The 23545-nt window shown below is 40.0% G+C and overlaps 1 protein-coding gene across 4 annotated transcripts in view; it reads right to left on the bottom strand.

Moving 5' to 3' along the window:
- Nucleotides 1-23545, bottom strand: part of LOC144075212 (tensin-2-like) — a 39995-nt gene that overhangs the window by 5496 nt on the left and 10954 nt on the right. For all 4 annotated transcript variants that reach the window (XM_077602042.1, XM_077602049.1, XM_077602055.1 and 1 more), the window contains exons 2-18: nt 18910-19015; nt 18681-18718; nt 8914-8952; nt 8425-8466; nt 7684-7733; nt 7217-7400; nt 6932-6982; nt 6718-6840; nt 5856-5920; nt 4959-5042; nt 4640-4752; nt 4044-4104; nt 3246-3321; nt 2603-2732; nt 2258-2323; nt 1782-1898; nt 9-1535 (exon numbers count right to left, since the gene is read on the bottom strand). In XM_077602042.1, coding sequence (XP_077458168.1) covers nt 9-1535; nt 1782-1898; nt 2258-2323; nt 2603-2732; nt 3246-3321; nt 4044-4104; nt 4640-4752; nt 4959-5042; nt 5856-5920; nt 6718-6840; nt 6932-6982; nt 7217-7400; nt 7684-7733; nt 8425-8466; nt 8914-8952; nt 18681-18718; nt 18910-19015 — 2872 coding nt within the window. The remainder of the gene's footprint in view (nt 1-8; nt 1536-1781; nt 1899-2257; nt 2324-2602; nt 2733-3245; nt 3322-4043; nt 4105-4639; nt 4753-4958; nt 5043-5855; nt 5921-6717; nt 6841-6931; nt 6983-7216; nt 7401-7683; nt 7734-8424; nt 8467-8913; nt 8953-18680; nt 18719-18909; nt 19016-23545) is intronic.

The following is a 23545-nucleotide window of genomic DNA, read 5'->3' as shown; positions in this document are numbered from 1 at the left end:
AGTCTTACCATTGTGTGAGTCAGAGCAGCATGACTGTTGTGTGTCTGGATGGTGACGGTGGTGAATGTGACTTTGCTCAGCTGAGCCATTGCTATGGCTGCAGGGCCCCACAATTGAGGATGTGGGTGGCAACGGCGACGTGGACTCAGACTGATAGCCTGAGGCGTAGCCCCTGCTTTCAGACGGCGACGGCTGGTAAGGCGAGCATGGGCACATCTGCCGAGGTGTTTGGTAGCCACTGCTGCTGCTGCTGTACTTGAGGTCAAGGTGAGAATGAGCGTGGGACCGCGATGCCTCCGGATAAGCAGCGTGACATGACGGCAAGGGGTCAAAGGTGAATGCGGGGAGATTGTGACCTTGCGGTCCATAGGAGACGATGGTGTCCCTCTTGTGCCAATATTCCGCCTCTCTTTCCCTCTCCCACTGGAGCTCCGCCTCTCTGTCTCGCTCCCAGGAGAGAGAAAACTCTCGACCGCGTCTATCCCAGTGGCTCTCCGAGCCGCCTCGGGTTAGCTCTGCTTCCCTGGTTCTTCGTAGCCCTGCCTCCCCACTGTCCCAGTGAAAGCCGTTGCCTCGCTCGAGCCTCAGGCTGTGATAGGCCGCTGCTGCTTCTTCTCTCCTGATGCCGCAGTCCCTGCAAGAACATCCTGTGGGTGGCGGAGCATCCATGAGCATTACGTCATGGTAGGGTGGGCTGGTGGAGGACTTGGGATGGTGAAGGTGGGGATGGTGGTGGCTGTGGGGCGGAGGAGGATGGTGATAGGGACCGTAATCATCCTCTCTGCAGCAGAGACGACCTGGTGCAGACAGCGGATAGTGAGCATGATTATGGGGCTCAAGTGAAGGGTAGGAGCAGAGATGACGTGACGAGGTAGCATCGGAGCAAGGGCGGTGCAGGAAGTGTTGCTGGTTGCTCTGACGATCCCACACCAGGTCTGGTGGTGGGAGAGATTGGTGTGTGTGGGGACTATAGTGCTGGCACAGGTCCATGTGCGAGGGAGGAGCAGCAGAGTTGGGGATCTGAGAAGGAGTCGCCCCGTGGTGCCCGTTGGTGCCAGGCGCTCGATCAAGGCAGTAACCATTTGGCATTAAGAGGGTCCGGTCACATCCAGGTTCCGCACAGCGATGTGACCGATATCCATCACGGCAGGAACATGAGCGACTGAGCCTCAGCGTCTCGGTCCGTTCCGAAGGTGAGGAATCACCATCATCCAAGATAGCTGTCTCTCGCTCTGCATTTCTACATCCCTCTATGCCCCCAAGAAGACGTTCAAGCTCCTCTCGCTCTTGCCTGGTTGGAGGTGGTGGACGGAATGGCTCCTCAGGGTGATCGGGATGGATCGGCGATTGCTTAAAAGGGCTAGAATGTGCCGAAAGGGCTGAGTCAGAGCGGTGAGGGAGGAATTGATCAGGTCTATCCTCTGCTCCGGGGCTGCTGCCATTGGTGGAAGAAAGAGAACCAGAATTTCCTCCCCGACGCTTCTTTATCTGTGCATAGAGACTGCCATCGAGAGGACCTTTTGTGTGGGCAATATCTATGACAAAAACACAGTTCTTGTTTTATGGTGAGGCGTTAGGTCACATTGTACTTGAATAATGACAATAAAAGCATTCAATCCAATTTATTCTCTACCCTTTTATGTATTACTATTATCTATTACACATCTAATACTAAAGGGTACTGTGTTTCTGGAATTGACATCAATTCATTCAGTTTGCGGTCAATTGCATTCAATAGTAGTAGGACTTTAACTTAGTACTAGAACATAATAATATCTTACCTTCAAGACTGTCTTGGTATTGCTGGTTGAAGTTTTCGTAGGAATCCCAGCGAACTACAGGATCAGCAGTGTTGTAATCAACCGTGACAGCTGGGTCATTTTTGTGGTACTCGCGGCCTGTGGAGAGATGTAACACAAGGGTTTCAAATTCATTTTAACCAAATCTACATTTTGCCATGTCCACAGTCAGTAATCATTGTAGACTGGCGGATAAGGAGAGTGAAAAGTAAAAACAAAAAGCAGGATTAGGAGTCCGATCATGTCAAAAGTCCTTCCCTAGTTTCCATATTTCAAGTACTGATGGATTCCAAAAGTGGTGCATTTTCTTAGGGAAGTGGGACAGGCATCTTTTTTCAATTGTCAGACATACTTGAGTAGCAAGTTTGATAGAAATGAGAACATTTCTAATATGGGCTCCTGCTGGATTTTGAAAATATACTGTCTTGTCAAAGACAAACCGAAGATTATGCACCAACCTTTTATTTTCTCGGGTCCAGTGGAAAAGACAAACTCCACCGTGGCATCCAATGGAAAACGTTCATCTTGGAAAATAAAAGGAAAGTAAAATACATTTGCATAAATTCTAAGGACGATACCTACCATGAATATTAGCTTTTCAGATATTTAACATTAAATGAGCACTAAACAGTAAAGTGAATCTCCAAAGATTATTCATTGATAATGCAATTGTTATCCCTAGTACTCAGCTATATCTTTCAAAGACGTCTTCTCACTTACGTTAATAAAAATAAAAAGGACACATTGGCGTATCCAATTTCACTATAGATAGTTTGCCGACTTCTAATCAATTTTACACATACCTGTACACGCTTCATCCAGTTCTCCTTTGCCAAACCACAACTGTGCTCCGTGGATGGTGCAAGTGTGGAACTGGAGTCTGAACACGTTATCCCTGTCCGTGCTCTGTGCTCGTCTGTGGTAACATTTGACCTGCAGGGAGCAGCAGAGTTATAGAACATGAAGTAGTACTGTGTACTGTAGTACATGGCTTAAAATCTATTGCTATAAATTTTCAAAATGAACACTGAACACAGGTCTTGAAAATATACTCTAGTAAACTTGGATTAACCATTTTGGGGGATAATTTGATTTCCATAACATTTGACAAAAAGTGACAGAAATTTGGTAACATGTAATAAATAGACAACTTGACTAAATTTGTGTTTATTGCTTAAAATAGAATTTGTGTAATACAATTAGTTAATTATTTACCGATGCTGCAAAAGGAACTAACAAAAAACCTTTCAGGTGGGTGTACTGTGTTCCATGACGAGAGGAAGAACCAATTAAAGTGCGAAAAGGTCTGTTTAGATTACAAGTACTCTTTTATAGCGACTGTGGTCCACAGAGTACTCACTTCAGAAAATGTTTATTTTGGATAATGTCAGAATATCAACCATCTCATCGGGACCTCTTTGTCATTTCCTCTAACTGGTAACTCACCATGATGTCACCTTTAAGCAGGAGTGCTGGTTCGATGGTCACACACAGTCGCCTTCCTCCACTTCCATGAAGATCACTGTCAAACAAACAAACATATACATACCAAAGATATGGCTAAATATCTAAAATAGACTTTGTGACCAAAGACTAAGAAAATGATTGGTTTCTGACTTGGTGACAGACAACTGGGGAAATTGCAGGTCAAATAATGTGTTCTCCAACACACTAATGGTGAAAAATTGTTCTTTTTTTCTTGTCATGTTTGTTTTTTATGGTATTATTTTATCATTGTGGGCTCCAAGTGTTGACTTGGTATGAACAGAAGACATTGCTGCCACTACAGAAGAGCCATTTAAGTCTTAAGTCCAAGCACTTTAAATTATCTTGAGTTGAATTGGGCTTTACAAACAGATTTACCTTTCCTAACTATGTATAATTAGACATATTTGAAAAAAAATCAGTATGTTCATGTTTATATTATTTTTAATTCTTCAAATATTTCTGTGGAAATATCCCATTTTAAGACATGCTTACCTATGGCTTATAGTCAAGTGTGTCATACAGATGGATTTTTTTGCCAATATTTTATTTTAGTACGTAGTAGATCGCCTGATGATTATGAGCATCATTGTTATCCTCTTTAAAACATGAAATGAAAGGTAGTAGGGACATTTGAGAAGGTCTTCCACTTTTGGAATCACAGAAATTGCAGGTTGTATGGAAAAGATACAGCTGGCATAATTAGTCCATTATAAGACAAATCCAGTTATACACATTTGGTTTGGCTGAGAAACTCACTAAATGCCTGATGTGTAGACCAACTGCATTGACTGGTAGATCTTCAGGAAGGGGTAGTAGCCTGCAGAGACATTCAAATAGAAGGCATGCTTATAGTCATCATGAAATCAGAGGAATGTGCCGATTTCCGTACTTCCATCTTGATAGAGTCTATCTTCGGATTAAAGTCAACACATTGCTGTTTGTGAGGGTGGAGGGCTTAATTTGACCAACAATGACATAATTATAGTTAACATTGCTGGGATTCAGCAGGGAGAGCTGTCAAGCATCAGTCGACAATATGTTAGTTCTACAATTGTGCATTTTGTTAGACTGCAAAGATCAAAATTACATACAAAAAAGTGATGAGCAATGTTAACAGACTTGTTTTTTTAAATTGTTTAGTTTGCTAAATTTGGGACTGCTACATATGAGCTATGTTGGCAAAGGTACTGAGACACAAGACCAAAAAGATTTCATCACAAAACATCCATAACCCGATGTTATGACTGACTGATTGATGTTCAACCTGAGAGATACTCTGGCTCACAAACTCCATTGGCAATAGGCATAATGATGGCAGTATAATTAACACATGCAAGAAAACAAACACAAACCTCCATCTCCTTGGAAGTTGGGGAGTGACGGGATGAGAACTTGGTGGAGGAAGAGTGGGCTGCTGTTCATCTTGATTGCTCCTGATAGGAGACCACCAAAGTAATAGATATACCTAAGGGAGGTGTTGAACAGTGGATGAACAAAAAAATAGACTGCAAAGAAATTGCAAGATTGAAGGTCATAATAATTTTCCAAAGCTTGATAAATATATAATAAATTAGCCTTGCTCGGTGAGCCTCTGAATCAAGTAGAATAGTGTTGACTCAAATAGTGACCCTCTCAAGAAAAAACATATTTTCTCTATTCTCCATAGCATACCTGTTTTGGGATGGCTGCAGGGAAGTGGACACCTTGTCTTCACAGAACTTCCTCATGGCCAGAGTGCTGAGAGCCTGGTCTGCCCTGCGAAGAAATAAAAGTGCGCATACACACGCTTTCAGCAGAAAGTTTCCATAATGGGTCTCAAACCAGACTCTCTCCATGCCAGAAAGGACATGGAAAGGATACAGCTGGCATTGTCCACAGGATTCCAATGTTCCTGTGCTAAATCCACAGGGTTTAGTTCATAATACTTTTCAGGAAAGTCACAACGAAAAATATATGTTTCTGAAAAGTAAGGAAACAATTAAGACCATGGGACAAACTACCCACAAGTTATATCTTAATGGTTAGTTCTAAAAGTTAAAGAATCAATATGTAAAACTGGTGGCTGAAAATGGTAGTACAACCACGATCCAAATGTTGAAGAGCGCAACATGCTTTTCCTTTTGATTAGCCAGTTAGGCGCTTCGCTGCTAAATTTGATTAATTCATTCACTCCTTATCTGTAATGCTTATTTTCAGGAGGGCTGCAGGGGTGCTGGAGACTGCGCCAGCTGACTATGGGTCTTGAACTGATTGTCAGCCATTCAAAGGGTGCAAAGATTTCAAATACAAAGAGAAAGGTGCCAGCATCCATGCTCACACTCACGAACAATTTAGATTGCTCGACCCATCGTACATGTTTTGGGTTTCTGGAGGATTCTAGTTAAGTCAGAGAAAAAAATACCATGCAAGGAAGGCAAACTCCATACCAGAAGTTCAAGATTGAACCTCAAAACTCAAGCACTCATCTTAATGGCCATCTCGTGTCCACCGCCAGCAAAAGATATTTTTAAAGTATCTGCTTGCTTTGATGGTAGCAAAGCTGGTGCTTGACATTTCAGACACACTCACCCAGCTGAGATCTTGCTGTAGTGCATGTAGGCTGCAATGATCACTCCTGTTTTGCCTTTGTTACCCTGCATGAAGAAATGCAACAGCAATCAAAAACATGTTTAAAGCATATTTAACGATAGATTGTGAAAAATATTTTACAATGTTTACAAATTTTACACACTCATACAGAAACAAATGACTGAGCTCAAATGATCACGCTATCCCCATGCTGTTTTCTTCCAAACATCCTTCAGCATTCCAAGAACATTCCAGCCTCAAATTCCTAATGTGAGCCCTCCAGATAGCAGGAAACAGGCTGCCTCAGTGCTGCTCTCACAAATTAAAGCTTGTTAGGCTGAACACATTTCTCTGTGGAGGACTCTTCATTGCCCAAAGAATTTGTTTTTTCTCTATTCTTTAGCGTGAGTTACAGCTCAGACACAATTACATGTGGCTGTGAAACGTCTGCACACCACAGACATGATGTGGTTTTGGGATTTAAATTCTCTCTGACCAAAGTCATCAACATCTAGTCAAGCCGCTTAGTGCTTTGTCACCCTTGTTGCCTGTTCGTGTCAGGGCAACAGTGAGAAACGTAACATTTCTCCAATGAAATTTACTTAATTGCTTCAACATTAAAAATTATTAAGTGGTATTTGGTCATTCCTGTTTTTGGTCACTCTTCTTTCTACTGATTTTCATAATTAAGTTATAACTATATACCATGCAGAAGGATGATCCTATTAAATCATTAAAAAGGTTTTGCTCCTCCACTGATTTTTCTCAATCGCATACCTGCACATCTGAGCGTTTCTAACCCTGGGAAATACCTAAAACATCTGTTTGAAAAAGAAAAGTCAGCGGTCCCATGATCTCTGACCTTGCAATGCAGGACCACCACGTGCTGCGGGTCAGATGTCAGCCACGTCTCCATGGCCTTACATATGGCGCAGATTTTGTCAAGTGGCGGGGCGTGGCGGTCGGGCCAGCCAAATTCGTGGACCTTTAGTTGGGCGTGGGCGGGTGAAAGGATCATGTGATTTGGGATTTGTTTGAAGAATTCAGAAAATGAGTAATGGAGAAAAAGTTGTAACCTTTGGATTCAGTCGGCTCATATCATGGCGCCTTTCCGAAAGATTGAGGAGCTGAAACATCAAAAAATATCTTGATTGATATGCTGACTAAAAGATTAAGATATACTATCATGCTGAGCAATTCCACATCACTATTAACAACACTCAGGATGTTTGATACATCTCTTACTCTATAGAGGATCTCCTAGTATAGTGGGAATACATATTGTTTTTGCTTGTGTGCATATGATAAGGTGTATGCTAAAAGAAAATAACAGTTATCATTTTCTGCTCTAGTTTGCGCACCAAAAACTTGTCTTGATGCTTTGACTTGAGCATGGTGGCAACCTCCTTTAGGTTGAGGCGGTACCGCTGCTCTTCAAGCTTTGGTGGGAAGAAGACAGAGATGATCCTCTCTGTAATGTAGGTCAGATCAAAGTCGTAGTGGCGCTCCATCACTCGCTCCATGACCCGGTCCACACTGAAGCTCCTAAGAGCACATCATGACAGAAGGTCATGATTGGCAAATTAGCAAAGACATGTCTTTTTGTATAGTAATAACCAGGTGTACTAATTAAGAACAGCAAAAGGCCTAAATCAATGTATCTGTGAAGAAAGAAAGCTGCTCTTTTGTGAAAGAAAAAAGTGAGCAGCAATTAAAGTAAAGTGCAAGATACAACCAAAAGAAAGCCTAGACAAAGGATCCTCTCTTTCTAGGAGAAAAAAAAAAAACTATTGCTCGGTCGTAAATGAGAGAACGATATGACCTTTACCTTGGCAGGGTGTTTCTCTGCTTGGTGTAAGTTAAAGACTTGGTGGAGCCCTGAAGAGAAAATATGATTAAACATACAATAGTGGGAAAAATGAGCTCTTGTTTCCTAACAAATGGCAGATAAATTCCAATTGGTTCTCTAGTCACGCTCAAATGTAAGAAATTAATTGTGTATGACAATGTCTATAATTGCAATGACATTGCAAAAATGGCATTTTGGGAAATTAAGTCAGATAAAAGATAAAATTGGTGAAATGTGACATTTTTTTCCAATTTTCTTAAGAAAGTTTTTAGACTAACATGTTTATGTCAATTCTCAATTTAAAAAGAGTAAAGGTGGATTTTACCCATACTATTTATGAGTGCAAATGCTACACTTCACAATGTATTTTTATACAAGAGTATACGTTTTTTGATTAGTTGATTAGTAAGAATAATGTAAAACGCTACATTTGTTGTTCCTCACTCAGAATAGCACATACTCTTTTGTATATCATTGTGTGCATCAAAAGGGATGTCATTTCCAAGGCAGATGGAACATTAAAGAAAATAGGGAAAACAGAGAAAAGGGCAAAGTGAAAAGGTAAATGTTTTTCCATTCAACGCACTTAAAAATATTTTACGATATAGCCTCATCCATTCATTGACACAATTATTGGCCGACTGGGATTTGAGTAACACTTGAACTATTCTTGCCCCGTGGCTCCTGTCTGGAGGATGTATACAAGATGAAGGTGCTCACCAGGTGTTGGGCATTTCGAGATGGAGCTGTTCCTCTGCGCTGCTGTAAGCAAATAAGGAAAAATGAATAAAATATAAAGAAGAAGAATGATTTCAATGAAAGGACAGCCTTCTGTGGATGATTAAAAAAGGCTAAGAAAGAGAAGGGTGAGCAAGGAAGCCAAAAGAAAGGGGTGCAGAGAAAGGAAAAGGTTAATTAAACAAACAGACTCCCTAATGGATGAACATTACTATTTCCTCCACCAACATCAATATTTTTTCTTTCATGAAAGAAATCCTGTGGCGCACGAGAAATGAACAGACCTCAAACTGCACAAGATGCGGAAGCGACTTTCCAGAAGAAGAATTTGGGGGGAGAAAAATAACTGTGGTTTTCAAAAACCAAGCTGTGTTGTAGCAAGTACGTAACGACGGAGGAGCTCCAAAGAGATTTCAAGGCATTCTATATACACAACACGTTTAGGGAAACTACAGTATCAGAGGGACTTACCAAATCATTGGCAGGCGCTATGACACATGCTGTGGTAACCTAAAACACAGGGAAAGCCACATGTAAATAACAAACTTGTGCAATTGGTTTATGAATACCCTGATTATGATAAGTCGATTCCACGGTCAACAAATAATGATATCAGAAATGATCAACTAAATACGTTACAAAAGATAAAATCCAGCTGCACTATATACAGTAGCTGAAACCAGCAGTAATTGATGCTTTTCATTTGAAATGGTTATATATGTCAAACTATCATTTCAAAACAATTTAATATCATTTGAAACCCTTCTTTTAACATTATCCTTAGAAATAGAAGACACTTGGGAAAAGCCACTGGCAAATATATATATTTGAAACTCCATTACACCCAGGGTTTGAGATCTGATAAATTGCGCAAAAAGAGCAAGTTGTTTGGTTATTTCTTTTTCTAAAAATAGGTGAGGAAAAAAATCCAAAGGAAATTAAAAGCAACCCAGTGACAAGCAGGTGTTGCATTGTACTGCCCATCAAAAGACAAATGTTTTGTTGAAGGGACAAGTAGTACAAGGGAAAACTATCGTTCTAGAAAAGAGCAAGGGTAGTTGGGAAATTGAGACATTTTACATTGAGAATAATTGATAGATTGCTAGCATCTCCCAAGTGACATTAATGAGCATTTTTTTTCGTTTTGTTTCAACCTATCAGAAAGAGAAGCAATGAGACTGTGGCACATGATTCTTTGGTGTGTTATTGTGCTTCACATTAATGAAATGTGACTAAAGGAAGCCAGAACATTGGACAACTGTCCTCATGAAGAAGTAGCGGTGCTTTCATACTTACATAATAGAAATGCAGCGACAAGGGGGAAAAGCATGAACACGAGGCTGCACCGTCATCATGCCACTTTTTTTAGAGTGTTTATTGGAACACAGGAAAAGGTTGTGTATATCGACCTCTGCACACAAAGGAAGTCGCACAGGCCCTGAACCTGGGGGGCGGGGAGGTGACCACACAAGCAAGGATAAAGCCATCTCACTTGTTGCCTGTACAGTAATGACTGGAATCAACAGGAAGACAGAGGAGCAGATAACGAGCTAAATCCAGAAGCAGATCTGGGCGTGATACAAAATGACTCAATCTGAGGATTGATGGCTTACTATCTCTCCAGAGAGATCCTTCTCTGTTCTTGTTCCATGATGTGGATCCTTGTTGTATTTCTCATTCCCTGCCTGAGCCCAAATTTGGCCATTTAACTTTAGGTTTGGCACATAGTAAGTCTCTTTTGCCTTTCTCACTGCATCAAATCTATTTCTTTTACAGGCATCTGAATGGTCCAAAAGCCTTGAAATTGATTTATGCAGCATATGAAAGCTTTTTTCTGTACTAAAATGTGGCATGCTACAGCATCTTGCATCTTACTCTGAAATCTTCTTAATTGTCAATAGATTTTTTGGGTGGGTTAGCAGACTTAAAGTTTCATCATGGTATATTGGTGATTCAATATTTCCCATGTGAGGAACTGTAAACATTTCAAAAATCATGACAACCCTTTTTTTTCAAACTAGTGTTTTTATTTTGAAAGAAATGTGCAAATAAACAAGACCATCTAAATGACCCAGGCTTGCCAAGGTGACAATAATATCTTTATTCATTGGAAGCCTGCATTTTTTTGTGTTCAGGAGTTACTGGTTCATGTATATATATTTTTAATGTTATGTTTTATGTATATGAAAAACGTTTATTAGTGGTAAAAATAAAATAGCCACAGTCATTCCAGTCATAAAATTGATGGAATAGTTGGGAACTACGGCAATCCAAGCTGATTCTTACAAGAAGAAAACATTTCCCCTCCCTCTCCCAAACCTGGAAGGAGGCCACATGGATACAGTTCAAGGTGTTTCAAATTTCTAGTTGTTATGACTACAGATATCCAGTGTGTACCCCGCAGCATGAATCGGGCTATACTTGGGTCGGGATTTACCCGTGTCACCCTTGATTCACCTTTTGTACTGCCTTTTTTTCCTCTAAAGAGCCAGAAAGCTAATGTTTTTCTCAGCGGGTGCCATGTGAAAGGCGCAGGCAGAGAGTGCCTGCTAAACCACAACAAAAACACCACACCAGATTCAATCTGCTCAAGCCAGTGCTTACGGAGAAACTTCCTGCCAATAGACCTCCACCCATCCCCTCCTCTTTGTATTCCTTTATGTCTCTCCATTTGAGGTCATACTTTCTTTGAATTTCTAATGTCTTATCACTCTATCCTTCCTCTTTATGTGCCCAACCTTTTCCCGGCATCTTACCCTCCCTTGACTTTTCCTCTTTTCACAGCACCTCCCAATTAGCCTCTCTCTGTCAAATACTTTCTTCCTACTTCTTCAACCTGCCTACTGCAAAAAAACAATTCCCCTACAGTACTGTGCCCTTCAAGACTTTGACCCAAACAGATTACGTTGTTGTCCTGATGACCAAGGTTCCAACTAAATGTACTCATATATTACATCAACTTTTCCTACTGAATTTGAATGCTATGTCCAGATTATTTTCAGGCCATGACACTGACCTTAGATGTGTTTTCACAATTTTTGCCCTATGACAAGGTACGGCAACGATCAATTAAGAATGCTTTTTCTGGACATGTATCTGCATATCATGAATTACTGTGGAATTTTACACCTTTTCTCCAGGTAGTTGTTCTTAATGAATCTCATTAGAACAGCACGATTAATCAGACCGATAGACAAAAAACAGATCAAAACTAATGTAGCTGTTAGATTCCTGAATTAAGTTTTACAATGTGATTGCATAATTGTTTCCTAGTAATTGGTGGGTCCATGAGTTTATCCAGCCCATAGATTAGAGCAGAATTTGTACCAGAATGCATGCGAACTGAGTGAGGATGAGTAGCCCAGAGAATGAAAGGACATTTCCTCTTGCACATTCCCGTAACTCAGGTGGCCCCATCAGGTGACACTTCAAATTTTGATTTGCATTAGCCTCTCTAATGTCCTCTTTCCGCTTCCTGTCTCTCCACTTATTTTTTTCTTTTTCCCCCTTCTCTTTACAAGCTCTTTGATGCGACTAATCCAGATGGAGCGTAGCTAATGGATACTGCACCAGTTTGTCTTCTCCATGCCTCTTTCAAACAGGATATTTTGGGCGTCAGGTAGGGGCCAGGGCCTTGTGTTATTGATGTCACTAATAGTGTAATGACATATCCTTCAAGATGGGAAAAGCATTTTTATAGTTCTGAGCGACATCTTTTGGTTTACAATGAAAACGTGTTGCAAATGATGTATTGATTTTACAGGTTTCTATTTCTTCCAGTCAATTTTTTGTCAAATGTTGTTTTTTTAATTAATTTTAGATGGATGTAAATTATCAGCATCCTCCAAAATGGAATTAGTTATCTATTTTGTAAATTTTGTATTAGGTATTTAAGGATTTAGTATGCTTGGGTTGTTCCTCCTTTTAAAGTGTTTCACTTTTCACAGAGTTCAAATACTTTTGCAATTGAAAGAAACTAAAAGCTGCATTTTGTAACAACAAAATTATGTTCTTTGAAACTAGCTTGCTTTTGTAATTTTACTGGTACCTAATGAGTCCCTGTCATAAGAAGCCAGAACTTGCTTTTGACAGCTTGCTTTAGGCCTAATAGCCTTGCCATTCCTTCAACTCCTTTGGGAAGGCCAATCACAGCACACTGATGAAAGCTGCAACAAATCAGCAATGAGAGTCAGAGCTGGCTGTGAACCTTGTGGGCTTTCATCATTGCCATCACCAGAGGGGGAATTTTGATGTACATAAACCAAAGAAAGGCATGCTGTGGAATAAGATCCGGCCAGCAATTGTTGACATGATTGAGAGGACAGCGTTGGCAGAACAGATGTGACATACGTTATAAAAGAAGACAGACAAGGCTGATGTAATAGACTAAAAATACCAGTAATTATTGAGATAATGAACTAGCAAAACAACAAAGTAGGCTCTCCACCATTTGGCAAGTGAAAACATTGGAACTCTAATCAGAATATACGGTACATTGTAAATCGAGCTAATCATTGTGTTTAACAAGCACAAAGCTCTGTATTCATTCGTTTATTCATTCATTTCCTGAACCACTTATTCTCACAAGGGTCGCGGCAGTGCTGAAGCCGATTATTATTTTAGTACATCAAGCTATACATTTATTTATTTGCTACATTTTAGGAGAATAGTATTTATTTTTTATCAACAAGAACATGCTCTAAATCCTTACATGGGACGATGGCCCTTATTTTTGAGTTTTCTAGATTAGAGTTAACGACTCAAAGTAGTGTGATTAAATTTGGATGAACACAGCAAAGGGAAATGGAAATAATTTGTGTCACTTTTCCACAAACCTGCACAACACATTTTATGGGAGTAGTAAGAATTACCTTGCCCAGCCTTCAAAGCGTACCTCATAATAAGCATGTCAAGGTGGGGTGCCTGAGAAAAGGGCAACCGGAACAACACAACAGGACTTCAAGGCTGTGGCTAAGTAAAACCAACACTTACGGATGAAAAACGTGTAACCTGGATTTAGGGCTGAGTTTATTAATATTCATTGAGCAAGGTATCCATTCTGCATTACAAAGATTGCTCAGAACACTAGAAAAAAAGTGCCCAAAAGAATATGAATACTGAAATAAAAATGATGATCTCATCTCAATTAATTCAAAGAATCTCATTTTACAAGGTGAAATTAAAACCTTCTGTCATGTAATGGAAGAGTATCTCATTCTCCTGCTTGTCACTATAGGTCACAGGTAAAGCTTTCCAAACAGCGATACATTGGTAATTAAATACTAATTTCAGGGAAATTAGGTGAAACTGAATATTTAAAATAAATAATAAAATTTTCCTCCACCAACCATCCTACAAAATACCTTGGTTTGAAGGAACCCACATGTGAAGCCAGCTGACAGTGTTGTTCGCACTGTTCTGCACATGTTCCATCTACCTCAGCTCTTGTTCCCACACTCTCCTAAGGGCGCCGAAAGGAAAGAAATTAGCCCATGCGCGCTTCATTCAGCTTCCAAGCTGAGAAGAAGGCCGAGCAAATCATAGGTCACAACAGGTCCCTGAGGTTGAGCTTTAACGGCCAAGTGGAATTCAATTCCATGTTATGGAGCTGGGGGTCATTGCACACATAAACAGATTATGTCCAAAGCGAGCATGCAGATGGAGGTCCAAAAAAAAGAATGCACACATGTTTCTGCTTGCACATACACGTTCGCTACTGCATGTGCAAGGCCACACACACAATGCTCTAAGTACTGAAAACACCATCGTTCCCATATAGTTGGCCTTACAAAGGCAAATAAAGACTCAAAGCTGGAAAGCCGGAACATAAATAAGCAGCGGTAAATAAAACAAAACAGGAAGACAAGAGTCAAGATCAACAATGTAAACACACTCTATGGAGTAAACGGCTTTTTCACTGCTTTCCTCCCTCTCTGCTGCAGCCACTGTCCATGACATCTGTGTAACTGATCCTAGTCTTGATAAGAACATTTAGGCTCACATACTTAGAGAAGGCACCACATTAACCCCTCACCATCTCCACAGCTGCATCATTGGTTTTCAGTAGCTTTAAAAAAATATGCATTCGCTCACTGTATCTAAAGCATAATGAAATACATCAGTAGATGGATAAATACTCTGTTAAGGTGTTGAACATAATTTCTTACAGGAAGTTAAGTTCCCACAGGGATAGTGTGAATAATAATGCGAACTCCTGACTGTTATACAGTATGTGAGTGGGATACTTATTACATTTTGGGGTTGTATATTATAAAATGATTGATGGATGGACGAAAGATGCGTTGATATAATTGTTGGTGTACACAGAAACTGTACTGACGTGTACTGTCTATGCTGCATTTTATATTGTTTTAAACTACCATTTTGGAATTAACAAAATATTCTTTTCTGTAACTTAAAAGAGAATCTTAGAAGGCACAATCATATACAATATTCTAGTGACAGAAGGTATTTTGCTTACTAACAGCTTCACACTCTCATACATACACAGTGGATTGAAACAGACCTTGGCAATTCAGAGCTCACAGTGTCTCCCTTTTCAAAGGCCATCCTAATCACCACTACACACGCATACCCAAAACGAGAGCCTATCTCAGCTCTTACCAGAAGTGGTATATTTGGTTGATCGTCAGCTGAGAGAGACATGCTGTCTCTGCTACGATACATTTGACAGGCGTTGTCCCAAATGACTCACTCACATAACTACGGGTGTGCATAGTGCTGGGTAAAGGGCCAGTTGGACGGTGGCTGCACTCAAGGCCAGATAAAGTAAACTAGGGATTTCGCAGTGTGGCCAAAACTAAACTAATGAGTTGATTTCGCAAAAGTGTTGCCAAAATTGAACTCCGAAGTTTTCTTGCTTAAGAATTAAATAAGAGAATCAGAAAGTTAATTGTTAGCCGTAAAATGGACAAAATATTTAAATGTGCGTCATTTTTAAACAGAGATTACATCGCACCAGAGGTACAATTTGACCAGTAAAGGAAGTCCGGTGGGAAAAACTCAAACCTATGCACGGAGTAGGTTTTCTATACTCCCATGGTTTCATAGCTTCCTCACTGCCTCTATGTTTTAGGCATGGGTCAGGGCTCTGTTTCCTGTCTCCTAGTTAAAGTGTTTGATTTTTGGATTAGGGAAGACAACTGTAACCACAAGCACCCTAATCATATAGTCATACAGCATAAAGATTAGTATGTTGCTCTTCTATACACAGCTGAAGCTTTTACCAATTGTTATACCACAATTCAGCTGTGTGGATTACACAAGAGCAGTTGGTACATGTTTTCTTTCCTTCCAGTGTTTATTTTTCTATTTAATACTTTGCAATGATTCAGTTGATGTGTGCATAAATCTGTATCACTGATCCTCACAGTGAGCTTTGTTATTACTATGTCCATTATGTCATTTTTGAGCATGTGTCTGAATACCCACTGAAACTAGTGAAATTGACTTGTAATATTTTAATAGGCTTATTGGGCAGTTATATTGGCATGCCAAAAAGTAGTGACACCTGTGGCAAGTCTTGTATTCATTTGACGAAGAAAAATACTTTTAAAAGAATGAACACGATTCTAATTGGAGAATAAACCAAAGAAGACAAACACTGGATATATGCTTCCGATGATGTTGACCACTTGATTAAAAAAAATTAGATGTAGTGCAGTAATCAATGACTTTATTGATCTAGAAACCCTATTGTAGTGATGCACTAGTTTCTTTGGAAGATTTCTATTTCTCATTTTCAGTTAATTCCTCCATTGTCACACCAAAGCCATAGCATTATGTCTGCACATGGAGTGCTTCATGCAGAAAACCATGCAATTTTGACACTGATGAGTCTGCTTTCAAATGGGAAACAGGATTGGCAACATTGGCGACGTTTTCGTCTACATCTGGTGTAATGATTCTTGTGGGCTTTCAACAGAAATGGTTGAGAGGTTGGAGTGCCACATCTTAATAGCAACATTCCCATGCTGGCACTGCTAAATAACCTAACTTAAACTCAGATACTACTTCCAAGGGCAGAAAATTCTCAATTTATGTCAGTGTTATTTATACAGAATAGTCACAGATGAAAGAAAAAGGGCACAAAAATTCTTTCTTTTTACAGGTAGTGAAAATCGGGACTTTGATCAAGTTTTTATTTGGCCAGCGGAAATTCCCACTTTTTCCCAATTATGCAGACGGGCCAGTCAACCTGTCAAAGGTTGCGTTTCACAAAACTTAATCCTTCCTTCTCCCACTGTTCCACTCTTCCCCCTCCTCCCTGTTTCTCTCATTGTCTTGTTCCAAACTTCTCTCCACATCTTTGCCCCTTGGGCCTCATAGAGCAGGCCTGCTGGATGCCAATTTTCTACTCGGGATCAAGATAAGGACAGACTGTTCTCATAGGAGAAAAATGACTAAAATAGAGTTAGTTAATGGCCTTTTTGTGACTCATTTGTTTTAAAAGAATACAAAATAAGATGAGCCAACTGCACACAACCAAGTTGGTGGTCAAAGAGCTAGATAAAGATTGAGAGAATATGACTGAAATACAAGAGATATAATGTAAATGCTTATGACCAACCCAAATTATTCGACAATTTTTAGAGGGGTTGAGACTGAAACACATAAAGGGCAACAATTGTCTATTGATTTTTGGTTCACATTGTTTAAAAACCGGGCAGAAGAAATTTGATTTTATTTATTTATTGTTTAATGAAAATACATTGGCACACTGCCCCCAACTGGACCAATGTAAATATCAATCTACATCTTAAATAAATTAATCTGAATATAACTTGTTTAATCCTCTTTCAAAGTGGGAGGTCCGACCACTCCTTTCCTGGGCTTTTAGCTACTATTGACATCACCCAGTAACCAGCATGCGTATAACGATTAGAATGCAGTTTATTACTGGAAAAGTTGCTGTACTGGGGTCGTAATAACCGTTTGTTCCTCAGTCAATGTCATCCATTGGGACCATACTGAGAGAATGCTGGGTCTTGGAGGTTTTAAACTTTGTCAGCTAGCAGCCTTCTACCTACACACTATCACCCACACCAAGCATGGTTGGCATCCTCCCAACTCAACTCTGTCTATTCATTAAAACATCCCTCCATCAATGAGCCTTTCACAGAGGCAGCAGGGCAGCATTGGAACGAGCATGTGGCTCTTTCAGAGGAATGCGACAGGGCGGCTACCGTATTAACGCACGTCTCGAAACTTCTGCCCCCATTCCGCGATATTTTAACACTTCAGTGAGCAAATAATGCAACTACTGTGCTCACTGATATTACATATATGCTCTTAAAAGTTTCCATCGTGTCAAAGTCAAAACCCACAGGTCAAATGTTATACTCCACTTCCTAGAGCCAACAGAAATCTTTCACTATTTTTTCCTTGACGTTTGTTCCAACTAGTTAGCCATGATTCAGTACTGGGTAGCAGTCAATTATTATCACAGGACACATCAAGGGTAGTTTAACTCGAGCCATGACAGCCTCTCTCTTTTCTTCTGATGAATCTAAACCAATAAAAAAGAGTTAAAGGAATTTCTATATCATACAAAGTTACCCAATTCAAACTGAGACTGTATTTATCCTCCATTTTCCAAATAGAAAGAGACTGATGTTCCAATTTCCTTCAAAAAAATATTTAAACTGTTGAGGCTTAATTTTATATGCCATTAAATATGTCACCGGTTACATAAAACAAAAGCAGCTTGTTTTGCTTTTTTCCACCACACTACCCAATGAAATCTGAGCCATGTCCCAAGATACTGGGTATATATTGAACCATAATTTTTGGCGCACCGCTAAACGCCAGGGGATTGTAAATGTTCCATTGATACCAACGCACTGAGAGCAATCACAGGGATAAAACAAGTTTGACATCAATAGTTTACATCAATTACTGTAAATTCCTCACAATCAGTGAGGATTTTCTCTCAGCGGTGGCAAACCCCTTTTTATATCTCTTATATAAAATATGATCATTTATATGAGTGCTGTACAATTTGAGAAAATTATGATGGTATTAGAAAACACATCCATCCATTTTCAACTCCACTTATCCTTGTCAGTCGTAGACTACTGGACCCTATCCCAGATGACGACGTAAAGGGTGACTAAACTGGTCCCCAGTCAGTCATAGACAACCATTTGTACTCATAATCACATCCCCACTGAGTGCAAATCGATCCTATTTGAACAGTGACTAAGTCTGAGTCTTACCTTGCTTTCGCATTTCCTGTGAGTAGCTGTCTTGCATGCTAAATAGAGGGAAAGACAAAATAAGTCACATTTTGGCTAATAATGACCTTTCACGATAAGTCAATTGTGGTCTAATGATTGACGAGCTAGGACAGAACACTTATCCCATTTCGTCAAATTCCACTAATTTCAGCCCACATCAGTCTGTCAAGGGCTCAAGTGTGGCCAATCTGCAGTTTCATTACATTACCCCGGCAGAAGGAGCCCACGTTGTCCACGTTCTGGTGACACACGCTACATTGCCGCCTCTTCTTGAAGGTCTTCTCCTTGAAGACATGAAGCTCTCCTTTCCCTGACTGGTAATACACAAAGAAAGGAGACTCAGCAAAGACTTTTAGTGCATTTTGTCATATGCACCTCATTACCACTAATTCATTACTTTTAGTTATGTAACAGTCTTAAAGTAATAATCCTCATGGTTCTCGCTCATACTGCAATCTAATCCTAAATGCGTGTGTCTCCGTGCGTGCATGTGTATGCGTAAGGTTAGGTGTGATTTGGGGTACACCGTGGACTGACTGCCAATGGATGGCAAGTTTAAACAACCAATCACATGACAATTAATTAATAGACAAAATACTTTTTTTGTGAATCTAACATGCATATTTTTGGAATTCAGGAAAAGATCTGAGGAACACAAATATAAGGAGATCCACACAGAGGCAGGATTCAAACCCTGAATCTCAGAATTTTGCTTACCAGTCTGAACGATCCTATTCAATCTGATCCTAATGTGTGCAAAACACAAGGAGCATTTCTGAAGAAGAGTAGTTTTGCTGGGAAGGAGCGCAAGTATCGAGAAATGAAGGAGCATAAGCTCTCTTTACATTAAACAGTTTTTAAACTCGTCGGTTACTGCACAAGAGAGTTTTTGTTTTCTCTGAGGTAACTCCTTGGTAACAAAGACACTCAGTTATTTGCGCACTTTTTCCATGATCCTGACGCTCCGGCTCAGCTCCCGAGGCTGGTCACTGTTTGGACAGCTGCCTGCTTGTTGGCATCACCCTCTAACAGCTGTGTTCAGTGGCTCTTGGTACAGTACAAGTGGACTCAGAATAAGCGGATTGGTTGGTCAGATTGGTTATTTAACATGCTGTGATGGGATAAGTGACCATTATCTGCTCTTCAGGCTTACTGAAGGATTTCTAATGGGATATTTTCTCCGCTTGAACCATGACACAATAAGTTGAGCAGTCAACAGGATATTTCAATTACTTTGCGCATCCAAAGCCTTAGCTTTCTCTGATTGCACCACTAGTAAACAAAGAATGCAGAGCAACTAATCAACAACAAAAACAGGGCAAAGGCCATGAATGATATGATTTAAGGCTCCTTCTCTACGTATGTAGTTTGAATGTATGACATCAGTCAAGAATGTGATGTAATTCACTTTTTAACAAATGTTTATTCAAACAACTATGTGTAAAAAAAAAAATGTCATTCAAATACTGTTGATCAATGAACTCGTTTTCAGTCTGTCCCAGTTGAAATGGGTTCTGCACACTCAACCATTCACACATCTTTTCTGCTTAGTTCCACATGGATAAAAAATAATTTTAAAGAATGTTAATATACAGCATTTCAAACCATTAATTGCACTCATTATATACAGATGCATGCAGAAATGTTGGAATTCTACAATTGCATCATTATTCATTCATTCATTCATCCATTCATTTTCTGAACCGCTTTATCCTCATTAGGGTCACGGGGGTGCTGGAGCTTATCCCAGCTGAATCTGTGGCCAGCCGATCGCAGGGCACAAGAAGACGGACAACCATACACACTCACACTCATACCTAGGGGCAATTTAGAGTGTCCAATCAGCCTAACCGGAGTACCCAGAGGAAACCCACACACCCAGGGAGAACATGCAAACTCCACACAGGTGGACCAACCTGGATTTCAACCCAGGACTCCAGAGCTGTGTGGCCGACGCGCTAACCACTTAACCGCCGGGCAGCCCAATTGCATCATTATTTACGTAAAATGAGTTCATATAAATAACGTCTTCTCTTAACAAGATTTTATGACACATAGCTACATATATGATGCTATGTTCTGGAGAATTGTTTGACCATGCATGTCAGTGGTTGGCTTTATTTTATGCTTTTTATGCAACTGAAACAGGAAGAATGCCCTTTTATATGTTAGTTTCACCATTGTGGTTTAACTAACAGCAACAGCGTGTGAGCCTAAAGTTATGGTGAGCCTTGTGTATGCTTTTATGAGCAAGTTGAGGTTAGGTTTCAGGAAAGTTTCGGGGGAAAATAAATGTTTCATGTTCAAGTTATTGTTATTGAGGGGGGAAAAGCATTTGGAAGATCAAAGATGCCTGCCAAGGCTAAAAGATTTTTTTCTTTCAATACAAGAAGCAGCTACAATCCAAACGTTTGCGTAGTTTAACAGCTTCGAGAGAGGGTTACAGCTGAGGAAAGAGGAAACAGCTGGTCCCTGGATAGTAATTATTGTCATTATTGGAATAGTTTAAAAACACTTTTCTCACTCTAAAATAATACCTAGGACTTATTCTGGTTGGAATTTTGCTGCTAGTAGAAAAAATCCATTCAAAATCACATCAAGTTATTTATCAATAATATGCATACACAACCATAATAAACTTGACGGCGTATGTCTCTAGAGATGTTAACAAACATGCGCAAGCACCCAGACCTTTCAATGCAAACTTCTGTTCACACTTGTTCTTAATTACCTCCGATGCCAAAGAAACACAATCCAGTGCAACGAGGTTTTGTCTGTTTCAGTATTATAGGGTATGCCAGTGAATTAAAAGATAAATAACTAAAATAAGTTGGGGTTTTTTTAACCAAAAATGCATGACACCATAAAATAACGGAGCCAGTGTCCGTGGAAATGATCTCTATCCCCGTCTCCGCTACACTCCGTATACCAGGTTGAAGCACACCCTGCAAAAACTCATGCTGCACATACACAAGAGGCTCTTATTCCCCATGACTTTGCACTCCCTTTGGCAGCGAGAAGAAGCAGATTTTTACGTCAAAGAGATGCTGTCTGACCCGAAACCCCTCCCTTAGCTCGCTAGCCGTCGCGGAACAGTTGCAGGATTCAGCGAAGGAGGGGCTGCACACATTTACAAATGAGGCACACAGAAGGTAAGGTGCACACACATTCATAAACAAACACATCCACACAAAGATGGCCATTGGTGTGCTCCATCGCTGAGAGCTTCCTCACTTCTTCCTTCTTTTTTCCTTTCTAAAAATAGTCCTCCAGTAGAACAAGGGTGGTCTTGTGTGGGAGGGGTGCAACACTGACTGGGTGACTGGTTACGGTGACCTCGGATTTGACACCAGATGACAACTTTCGTATGGTTTGACATTCAATAGCAGGTTTGCGTTTGGTTACTCACGGGTAAAAAGATTGGGGATCGTCAAACCATTCTGACAAAAGAATGTGTCCTCAATTATATTCAACTAAGACCTGTGTGAAACGTATCACAATTCAAAGATTAGGCTTGATCACACGGTTGTCACTCCCACCGTTGCTTTCAACTCCATGTGTTATGATGCAGTAAGTGCTACAATTAAAAGGCTTCATGTGCAGGGAGATATTAACCTGAGAGTTTAATGAATGAGGAGTCTGGAAAATGTGCTAAATTTGACTCCCTTAATGCTTTTATTATGTATCACATCCATATATTTTATGTAATTCTGTGATGTATGGTAACATGGAGCTGAATTTGGGTGAAAAGAAGAAAATGTTGTCAGTCAATCACATCATTTTTTTTTAAAAGCAATCATTTTAGGGACCCTTAAAGAAATAGACGAACATTATTGTAGGAAAGCTGCTAAGGTGGTATTTTCAGAGAATAGAGTACACTGCATGATAAAAAAATAATTATTTTATAGTCAGCGGTGATTAGTAGTAGTATATTGACATGAAATTGGAATTCAACAGTCACATTATAAAATTAAAGAGTTGATGTAATTTTAATGGTCTGTGGGCAAACTAAATTAAATGCATTCATGTCAAAAAATCTGACAGTACTCATTCATTTGTTTGTTATATCATGTTTTAGTAAGTTCCACCCTCTATTGAGATACTATCACATGGTCTGCTATCAGGATGCCAGCATCATTTACTGGCATCCACTCCAGTTATTACATGTGTGTTAATTCATGTGTGTGTGTCCACAGGGTGGGACAGGCAGGGAAGGGAACACAGAGTGCTTGTTCCTGAGGTGAGGTCACGGTGCACTTCCGTTCCTCAAGATTCATGCTGTTAATACACAGAAAACATTCGAGCATGCACAGAAAAACAGCAAAAAATGGTCCTCAAAGGACCAACTCTAACAGCCCAGCTGTATTTGTTCATACAAATTTACCAGCAAAAAAACCCAACATCTGTTCTGCTTTAAAAATGCTAAACATGTTCAATTGAAGTGGTCCTAGTGAGATGATGGCATCATGCAGACATCAGTTGAAATAATTGTTGATATTCAAGGATAAGGGCTGGGCATCATTTGCATCCCAAGCGATCAAAAAGGGGACATTATTTACACTTTTAACCTTTTGACAGAAATAGTTGGAGTGGCTGCACCATAAGGTGTCATTTTACAATTTAGTAATACTGCCACATTAATTTAAAATACTTCCTATTTCTTTTCTTGCTCTTCTCAATCTAGGCTGTTTAAAAACAGAGTCACTATTGTCATAACCACCAAGCTATGGTCAGCTCTGTTGTCATCTTGGTAAGAAAAGCCCAGTGGCACTGCAGAATCATTTAGTGATGCAATTGCGAGCAAATCGGTACAAGAGTGAGTGACGATCACCAACCTTTTTGAA

Source organism: Stigmatopora argus, chromosome 1 (genome assembly GCF_051989625.1).
Source record: "Stigmatopora argus isolate UIUO_Sarg chromosome 1, RoL_Sarg_1.0, whole genome shotgun sequence".
Classification (NCBI taxonomy): Eukaryota; Metazoa; Chordata; class Actinopteri; order Syngnathiformes; family Syngnathidae; genus Stigmatopora; species Stigmatopora argus.
Note: the sequence above shows the minus strand (reverse complement) of the source record. Positions and strands in the feature narration are given on the sequence as shown.